This window comes from Dipteris shenzhenensis, chromosome 17, assembly GCF_047967505.1.
Source record: "Dipteris shenzhenensis isolate YYH24624 ecotype China chromosome 17, Dip_SZ_1.0, whole genome shotgun sequence".
NCBI classification, from domain to species: domain Eukaryota; kingdom Viridiplantae; phylum Streptophyta; class Polypodiopsida; order Gleicheniales; family Dipteridaceae; genus Dipteris; species Dipteris shenzhenensis.
Window position 1 is genome coordinate 24345656 of NC_141612.1, and position 10334 is coordinate 24355989.

At 43.7% G+C, this 10334-nt stretch overlaps 1 protein-coding gene across 1 annotated transcript; it reads right to left on the minus strand.

Annotated features, from left to right (window-relative positions):
• Window positions 1–999: 999 nt before the first annotated feature.
• Window positions 1000–2766, minus strand: LOC147891885 ((R)-mandelonitrile beta-glucosyltransferase-like). Its single transcript, XM_087388662.1, has 2 exons — window positions 2251–2766; window positions 1000–2090 (listed from the first exon to the last, which is right to left on the minus strand). The coding sequence occupies exons 1-2, from the start codon at window positions 2732–2734 to the stop codon at window positions 1126–1128; spliced, it is 1449 nt and encodes a 482-aa protein (XP_087244788.1). The 5' UTR covers window positions 2735–2766; the 3' UTR covers window positions 1000–1125.
• Between the last annotated feature and the right edge of the window lie 7568 nt (window positions 2767–10334).

Genomic DNA, 10334 nt, shown 5'->3' on the forward strand with positions numbered 1-10334 from the left:
ACTCAGAACTAAGTCTCAGTTGACAATAACTTAGTGAATTTTTTTGAAGATAGCGTGCTAGCTAGCTATTTAATCCATCGTGTTCCACCACATGGCATGATTAACATTAATGGAATTATTAATGCAAAATCATCATGCCAAATCAATGGAGGCTCATGCAACCATTGATTTGATAGGAACTACAGCCCCATATTCGGAACGACTATGTTTGATCAGAAGTCCTACTGATCAAATCCAATTGCAAACTCCTTATACTTTATCGTCATTGTCTTCATCATCTTCAACAACCATCTATGTGCTCTCCTTTGCTATCGTTTTCACATTTTCCATCGGCCTCTTTGAGCTTCCTATCTCCTTCAAACCAATCTATTCTTCATTTCCAGCTTTTCCGATAGTCACCTTCTCTCTTTGAATCTAGCCTCATCATTTTTGTCGTGATGGAGAGAGAAGAGCATTCAAGTTTGATACAAGAGGAAGCACAACTCTCGCATCTCCCCTTCGCATCCAATCGAAGATTTTTCTAGTGACATTCTCACAGGCATCTTGGCGTCAAACCGCCTCTTGAAGTTTGCTTAGCTACCGTGGAAGGATGTTTACGATGAGGAGTTGGCCGAAGAGACCTTGGAATCTTACAATGAGGATGGCCATAGCCTCATCATCAACAAAATGCACGTCTGAGCTCTTGAAGGGCTACACATTAAGTATATAGTATGTCAAAAACATGGAAACGAACGTAAGAGGATTCACAAGAGAAAATAGCATGCAAACCAAATCCACCTTAGCTCATTTCAACACTCCATAGAAAAGCCTTGAGCTCAATTTGGTTGAAAGCATTTCATGAACACAAACCAAATCCACCTTAGCTCATTTCAACACTCCATAGAAAAGCCTTGAGCTCAATTTGGTTGAAAGCATTTCATGAACACAAACAGCTGTAGAAACATAAGAGCGTGAAACCTAATGCACACAATCTTGCTACTAATAACAAGAGCGTGAAAAGTAATGCACACAATCTTGCTACTAATAACAAGCCCTGAAGTTCCAATGAGGAGAATGTTTGAGAGGACTCGGTATGCATTGGATTCAATGAAGGGAGGTAAGTTAATGCAAGCTAAGGATGCGTGTTCAAGGGACCCCATTTTTTGTGAGCTTATTCACGAAGTTGATGAGGTGGTTGTGGGAAGAGCCACCCTCCTCCATAGCTTGCTTTGCCTTCATTTTCCACTCGGAGGCTCTCTCCCTCACCTTTGTCCCTCCTCCTTGCATCAACTTCCTCACCACCCTCTCCACCTCCTCCCCCTCAATCACCCCGCTCTCCTTGCATGCCTCGAACTCCATCCCTACCCCCCATTTCTCCACCACGTACCTTGTATTCATCTTCTGGTCTATATCTATAGGCCATGCCAGTATCGGCACCCCCATAGCCATGCTCTCGATGGTAGAATTCCACCCGCAGTGGCTCAAAAACCCCCCCACAGACGGATGCGAGAGTACCAGAGGCTGCGGCGCCCAGGACACCACCAGACCCCTCCCTTCCGTTCGCTCCATGAACCCTTTGGGTAGCTCTTGACACCAATCTCTGCAACCGTCCTTTACGAAATCTGAACGGATCGCCCAGATGAACGGAGTTTGGCTCGCCTCTAGACCCAGCGCTAGCTCCTTGAACTGTTGCTTTGACATGCTCACCCAGCTGCCAAAGGCTACATACAGAACTGAAGCAACCGCTTGTTTATCCAACCAGTCCAGGCAGTTGTCTTCAGGAAGCATGCTTACTCCAACCCTGTAAGCAGTCTCTCTATTCAGGTCTTGCGTCTCGTACCCCCTGAATCCCATTGGCAGTAGAGGTCCGACGGGAATAATAGGGGCTCTGGTCTTCGACGGAACGAAACTGGCATCGACGGCTTCCGGCTCCAGCTCATACATGGAATTCACAAGCACGCAAGAAGCCTTGTGAATGCCTTGAAGAGGGCGGGTCATGAACTGGAATATAATGTCTTTCACCAAGAGATATCGTGGAAGATCCGTCCACCGCATGGACATTACGCCAGGAATCGAACAAAAGCGCCGGTCGTTGGAGGCTGCAGTCGGGCCTGCATGCGCATTGATTTGGTCACCAAGCACTCGAAGCAATTCACACCAATCGTCAATAAACGGAACCTGAAAATTTATTGTAACAGCGGTTCTCCATAAATTATCCGAAATCTGGAAGTCTAAGGTAAAGAATGGAACATAGCATAGTGAGCAAGATACCTTCCGAAGATAGAAGACCTTCTTCAAGGAGCACCGGAACATGGCAGTGCAGAACGTAGTCTGCAGCACTTGCTGGCCAGAACACGACATGCGGAATCCCGAACTTGTCCGCGACATCTTGTCCCCATGATAGCACGTAGTCTGCTATAACGAATGAAACAGGAAGACCTTCTTCCTTCGTCTGCTCGATGACAAGCTCCGTTCCAGCCTTCATATTATCAGTCGAAGTGAGGCGTTCGTCGACAGGCGTATTTGCGCAATGGGAGAGGGCTTCGTCAACACCCACGATACGGATGTGGGCGCCAAGGTGCTGATTCAAATCGAATCCCATGTGGGATTGAGAGGCGACGATCTGGGAGTGCAAAGCGTTAGAGTGGACGAAGGTGATGGTGATGTCTCGGGAGGCTAAGAGTTTGGAGAGCTGCATCATGGGGGTGATATGGGATTGGCAGGGGAAGGGAACGACGAGGGCATGGGTGGACATGGTGGAAGGAGACTTGTGATGGGTTTGAGAGGTGAAGGTAATCGAGAAGACGATGAAGAAGACGAAGTATACGAACACACAGCCTGGCTTTTTACGAGTCGACAAGACAAGCGGCCTACTCATACACCTTTAAATGAGAATGAAATTACTTTGAGCTCACTTAAAACATTTAACAAGAGTGATATATATCTCGGCCTTCTAGTCATTTTTTCACTCATACACCTTCAAATGAGAATGAAATTACTCTTGGCTCACTTAAAACATTTAACAAGAGAGACTCACTCGCCAAAATAATAGGTACTTGCATTGAATTTGAGGGCAGTGTTTGTGGGGAGGGGGCTCAAGCCTTGGGTGGAGAGAGGTTGAATTAAATAACACTTGTGGGGAGGGGGCTCAAGCCTTAGGTGGAGAGAGGTTAAATTAAATAACCTATGTGGGGAGGGGGGCTCAAGCCTTGGGTGGAGAGAGGTTGAATTAAATAACCTGGGAGGGGCGTTAGGCACGGACTTGCAAGATTGGGGAGGGGGAACCATCTGTGTAGGGCATAGGGGAGGGAGGCTTTATATTGCTATCATAATGAAAGCATTATATAATATTACTTTGTAGCTTGATGGTAGAGCTCACGCCTTGAAAAATGAAGGTTTTGTAAGGCTCACTCCTCGGGAAAAGGAAGGTTTTGTGTTGAATCCTTTTGTTTGAACCTTTGACGAAGCGCCCATTGCACGTAGTCTATGCATAAAATAAATGACTACATGCATAGATAAATTAAGCCATAGACAAACATAGCTTAATTATTGTGGGTGGCCCACTCTTTGTCCATTCTAGGGAGAAAGAACAACTAGCCACATGCCTCCTCCCACCTAAGTCCCCATCGATCTAAGTTTCTAGAGGAATATCTCAAAGCATGGAGAGGTGATGACTGACAGGAGTGTGCTTGAGTGAGTACAGAGGTGGAAGAAGATGACAAGACTCTAAAAGAAAGCCTTACGAATAGATTCATGAAGTGAGTTTAGATAAAGGGTTTCATCCATATAGTATGTTTCCATGAATTGAACTATTGGAAAGTACAACATACAAGAGGGTAGTTTTGAGGGAAATTTTAGTGTCCTAAGATATCGTAGCACAAGACATCTTTACAGCAGGCAGCCTAGGGGGAGGTTTTCATTTTTAAAGCTGTCCTTGATCCACGTGTCACAATCATGCATGTTGATATCTTAGAGATATAAGGATATGAATTTTGCTTTATTTTGGATGTGCTTCTATCATAGGAGAGATTTCTTATAGCTTTTGAGTTTTAGCTTTTCACCCCATGGCAACCCACAGGGCACATATTTTGGTAAACCTTCAAAAATTCATGGTCATTGTACCCTTCATGTTTTCTAGATGCTTCATGTAGTTTTGATAAATTAATGCTTCAAAAATTCGTGGTCATTGTACCCTTTATGTTTTCTAGATGCTTCATGTAGTTTTGATAATCTAATGAGGAGTTTCTTACATTGTAGGACTAGGACGAGAGCTTAGATTGATTGTATAAGCAACTTATATCTACATCTCTTCAAATTCTCAAGCATAGTGCAAGTGTAGGACTAGGACAAGAGCTTAGATTGATCATTCAGGCAACTTATATCATCTACATCTCTTCAAATTTTCAAGCGTCTAGTGTAAGGAAAACTAAAGGAGTTCATCTCTCATCATCATCAATGAGGAGGAGGAGGAGCAGAAGCAGCTTAGATTATCAATATCAGTAGGCAACAGAGGGCATATATACTTTGATACTCCATTAGGTTTGACCTCCAGATGAGGTGGTAGTAACACTTTGCAATACGATCATGCCTAAGTGTTAGGAAGGAGCACACCACAGGGCTGATGTAGCCACGTATCACAATCATGGATGTTGGTATCTTAGAGATACAAGGACATGAATTTTTCTGTGTTTCAGATGTGTTTCTATCATTAGGAGATATTTCTTATAGCTTTTGAGTTTTAGCTTTTCACCCCATGGCAAGCCATAAGGTATATATTTCGGTAAACCTTCTTTAAAAATTCGTGGTCGTTGTACCCTTCATGTTTTCTAGATGCTTCATGTAGTTTTGATAAACGAATGAGGAGTTTCTTACATTGTAGGACCCTTGTAGGACTAGGACGAGAAATTAGATTGATTGTACAAGCAACTTATATCTACATCTCTTCAAATTCTCAAGCATAGTGCAAGTGTAGGACTAGGATGAGAGCTTAGATTGATCGTTCAGACAACTTATATCATCTACATCTCTTCAAATTTTCAAGCGTCTATTGCAAGGAAAACCAAAGGAGTTCATCTATCATCATCATCATCATGAAACGAGGAGGAGGAGGAGTAGAAGCAACTTAGATTATCAATATCAATAGCCAATAGATAGCGTATATACTTTGATACTCCCTTAGGCTTTACCTCCAGATGAAGGTGGTAGTAACACTTTGTAGTACGGTCGTGGTCGAGTGTTAGGAAGAAGCACACCAGAGGGCTGATGTTGCCTGTGCAAACATTGTTGCTCTCAGGATGTTGTTGAAAGAATGGCTTGAGACAGCAAGGTTCATAGCTCCGCAAGTGCCCCCGGACCGCAATTGCAGATCTTATACTTTTTTGAACATTCTCTTTGCTTTTGAAATCATTTGTCACCACCAAGTATTGCAAGATCATTAATCCAACCCCTGCTACTAAGTTTTGCAGATTGAATTTTCCAAATCATTCATTCACCCACTACAAGGCATAGGCCATTTTTCGACGAAAATACCGATGCTTTTTACATTAATTTTTTTTTCACGGGCGCAAATGTCGCTATAAGTGTCGCTAAAAGCGTTGGAAAAGGACCGTCGCTATAAAGCGTCACTATATAGCGAAACTGGTAAATGTCGCTATATAGCGACATTGGAAACGTCGCTATATAGCGACACTGTTAATCGTCGCTATATAGCGACACTGGTAAACATCGCTATATAGTGATGATTAACAGAAGTTAAAAAAAAGGATTAGTGGGGCTAAACAGGGCTTCCTTTTGGCCCTGTTTAGCCCCACTAATCCTTTTTTTTTTGTAATTACAAAACAAAGTTTTTTTATAACAAAATTTCCCTTGCGAGAAGGGTGATACAAAATCGCTCTTGTGAAATGATGAGCAACAAAAGCATATACATGTCGGACATATACAACATTATTTGTAACAAAATTACCCTTTCGAAAGGGCGATACAAAATTGCTCAAACGAGCGGATATACAAAACGCTACTACCACTACTACTCATCCGAATCCGAATCATCCTCGTCTTGTTGATGTTGGTAAACTGAAAGGAAAGGAAAGAGTGGACACAAACTCAGAATACTTGCATTATGGAATGAAGAAGAGTGAGGTCCTTAAGTAGGCACCTCATACATGCTCACTGACATCACTGATGACTTCACAACTCCACAATCATCTCCTCAATCTGCTCCTAGATTCTCTCAATCATCCTATGTGGCTCTCCACCACCTAATTGTGCTTATGGGCACCTAACTGTGCCTCTAGCACTCACACATAGAAACCAAGGTGTGCCTGAGGCATACACCTTGAGATATCCCATCAAACCCCCCCTCAAGGAAATGCCTCAAGCTATGTCAAGGATACATCTAGTCTCATAGTTTCTCATGCCATCTCATGGTGGTCAAGGATAAATCTATGGCTAGGTTCTCATGCTAGCAAGGGTTCCCTTGGGTGTAAGGTAAACAAAAGGGATACAAAAAGACCTTCCAATGGTTATCTCCCTTGCATGTACATGCACACAATGTCTGCAGGAGGTACCATGGAGCAAAACATACACATGGCCTACATCATAAGGTGACCAGAGGTGTTTACAAAACACACAAAGACACAATAGTTTATTTCATTCATTTTGGAGGACTATCCAGGCTGAGTACCTTGACATAAAAAGAGAGATCTGGAGCATACATAGAGATGATTTAAAATGCATAATCTTCATGGGATGCCTCATCTTGTGGAGGCAGAATATCCATGTCAAGGCAAGGTCTTACCACATGGGTAGTGTCTAGTGCCTTATAAGATGGTACTATGATAGAACAAGTGGATCTGAAAATCATATCCTTCAAGAGAACAATTATCTTGTCATCTCCATAGTTGTGTAGAGAAGCATATCTTAGGTATCTGACCTTCATCTTTTTCTTGTACTCTCCTTGTACTTGGAGTCAAATAAAAATGCCATGAGAGGGTAGATATATGGCTTTGTAGTTGCTTCCTTTTTGGCAACCATTGTTTTGGCAATCTTCAACAAGGAAGTCAGGTTGACATTTTCATCCTTTGTAGCATAACAAGACATTGCTTTATGTTTTGGCTTTTCACATATTTTGCATAAGCAAGCCATGAGAGGGTCTAACCCACGTATTGGGCAGTGTCTTCTCTCTTACAGGGCTTAGAATAACAACTGAAATCCTTCAAAATATAAGCATTTAATGTAGCAAAGTCTTGTGACCAAATTTCAAACAATGATGCTTCTTCTTACATGCTTCATAGAAGTGGCTAAAATGAATACTTTCCAATCAAAACCAGGTCTAGCAATTAAAAGAAAAACTGAAGCCACACTTGTAGTGAAGTTATTGAAAGTTTCAAAAAACCAGAAATGCTAGAGTAGCATTTTATGTAGCATCATCTTCAAAAACTTGTCCAAAACTGTCAAAACCAAAAGGCTGAACTTGGAGGGCTTGTAGCTCGCTCTTCAAAGCAAGGAAAAGAGGGCTTTCTGAAGTAAAAGAAAGCTCATATACCAGAGAGGGTCCAGCACAGAGGTTGGACGAAATGGTGCGCACTTTTGCCCGGGGGAGTTACTACAGGCTAAACCTGAGTTTTGACGATTTCTCCCTCGTTACTGAACCAAATGAGCTGAAAAATGGCTCAAAATCTTCGTCTTGAGGTCACCCATCTACTCCTAAGAGGGGTCAGGCAGGGAGTATTGAGTAATAGAAGAAATGGCGAAAAATGCGCTGTTTGGGGAATGGCAGCCAACAGAGACGTTTTTTTTTCAATTGCTTACAAGTGGAAGTTCGCCCATACTAGAGGAGTTTCCAGCTCAGAGGGTTTGGGCAATGGTCATTTGTAGGTGGAGGACCAAGCTCTCAAAGATTTTGGAAAGAAGGAGGAAAATGGAGAAGAAGAAGATGAAGAAGAAGAAGATGATGTGGCAGAAATGGGCTCAAGGGGGATCAAAGGGCTCTGATACCATGTTGGTAAACTGAAAGGAAAGGAAAGAGTGGACACAAACTCAGAATACTTGCATTATGGAATGAAGAAGAGTGAGGTCCTTAAGTAGGCACCTCATACATGCTCACAGACATCACTGATGACTTTAGAGCTTCACAATCATCTCCTCAATCTGCTCCTAGATTCTCTCAATCATCCTATGTGGCTCTCCACCACCTAACTGTGCTTATGGGCACCTAACTGTGCCTCTAGCACTCACACATAGAAACCAAGGTGTGCCTGAGGCATACACCTTGAGATATCCCATCAGTTGGCCTGTTCCTTGGTCCTCGACACCTGCGTCTTCTCCCTCGTCCTTGCCACCTATGTCTGATCCTTGGCCCTGTTGATCGCTCGCCTTCGATGATGGGACGCTTGAGCTTTGACCCTAAGAGTGAACCATATAAATCGAAAATTAAATTGGAACTTAAATTAAAAAGTGAGATTACAAGTAGGAGTAAACTTATACTGTGCGAGCAGCCACCTCAGCCCAATCGACCATCGCTCCCATTGCCTCTTGCTCAATGAACCACGGCTTTGTTCCTATCCGAAATGCGCATTGTGTCTCTGCATCTGTAGGAAGACGACCCATCGTAGCTTGCTGTGGATCCAATTTACGAGAGTTAGAGTTAGCTAAAGTGCATGTAATATGTAGTAAAACAAATAGAACAATACATTAAATGAGAAGAAGTAGACTTACCACGGTTGCCTCGAATGCATACCATCCGCCTGCACCAAAGTGCAAAGTACCTACGACGTCTAGCCATCTCTTTGCAGCCCTCCTCTGACCCTCGAACAATTCAGGATGGTCCCTATGTTGCTTCTTGAAGTACTTCCAATCAGCTTTGTCTGCCCAGCTGGGTTTAGCCAACCCCTTTGTGATGGAAGTATGCAAGGTTGATCTACGATGCTTCAAGACCAAACCCATGCGCTCTCACATATAATCGTCATTAAACTCCACATTTGGCGGATTAGGGTATCTTTGTTTTAACTCATCGATGGCCGCCTACCTCTTTTGGGCATCTTGATACCGCCAATCGGTATTTATGCCGCTCTTGAAGTGATGACTCATCAACCTCCTCATGGTGGCCATCACTGCTTTGCCCTTTTTATCTTCTATTATCTCTCCGGCAGATGTGATTTGATAGGAGAGATCCCATAATGAGTAAGGAGGACTGAGGTAGTAGAGTCTGAAGGAGTGGAAGCTGCGCGAGTGCTTCCGAAGCGAGGAGTAGCAGTGGGAGTAGGAGAGGGAAAGGGACCTGACTGATACTATGTCTCCAGACCAAGTGGAGACCTAAAGGAGCGTGAGTGTGCTGACTCGTCTACATCTCCCGAGTCAGCACAACATGAGCCGCCCGTCCTACTCTTCCTTCCCTTGCAAGAGGCATGCGCAGGTGATGACCCTGCGGTCGAAGGGGCACGAGGGGATGGCTGGGTAGTACGTCCACCCGTCGGTGTAGGGGAGGGAATTGTTGAGGTCCTCTGAGATAGCACAGAGAAGAATCTCGCTGCCTCCTCATCGCTCATCTGTGCTACAAACTCGTCGGGACTCCCGACAAAGCCATGCGTGGCTAGCAAAGGAGTTCCCCGAGGGGTAATCGTAGTCCTACGTGGACCAGGGGTAGTTGTAGTGCTAGGTCTGCTGAGAGGAGTCGGACCAGGGGTAGTCCTCGAGGTAGTCGCCTAAGAGGAATCAAAGTCCTCTGGAGCATAAAGATCATGAGCTCTTCTCCTGCGAGGCTGTCCGTACTCATCGGATGAGCGACGTGATCCCATGTCTAACATAGACACAAACACGAAAACAAAAGACAAAAAAACAAACATAAGCATAGGCAAGAAGAAAGAAGAGGGAAAGGAAAGAAGAGGGAAAGGAAAGAGGGAAAGAAGAGGGAAAGGAAAGAAGAGGGAAAGGAAAGAGAAGAGGAAGAAGAGGGAAATAGAGAATAAGAGTTAGAGAGAATAAGCTCATGCTTATGCTTATGCGGAAATAGAGAATGAGAGAAGGGGGAAATAGAGAAGGGGGAAAGAGAGAAGCTAGAGAATGAGCTTATGTGGAAATAGAGAATGAGAGAAGGGGGAAATAGAGAAGAGGGAAAGAGAGAAGCATAAGCATGAGCTTATGCGGAAATAGAGAATGAGCTTATGTGGAAATAGAGAATGAGAGAAGCATAAGCATGAGCTTATGCTTCTCTCATTCTCTATTTCCGCATAAGCTCATCCATAAGCATAAGCTTATGCGAAAATAGAGAATGAGAGAAGGGGGAAATAGAGAAGGGGGAAAGAGAGAAGCATAAGCATGAGCTTATGCGGAAATAGAGAAGGGGGAAATAGAGAAGG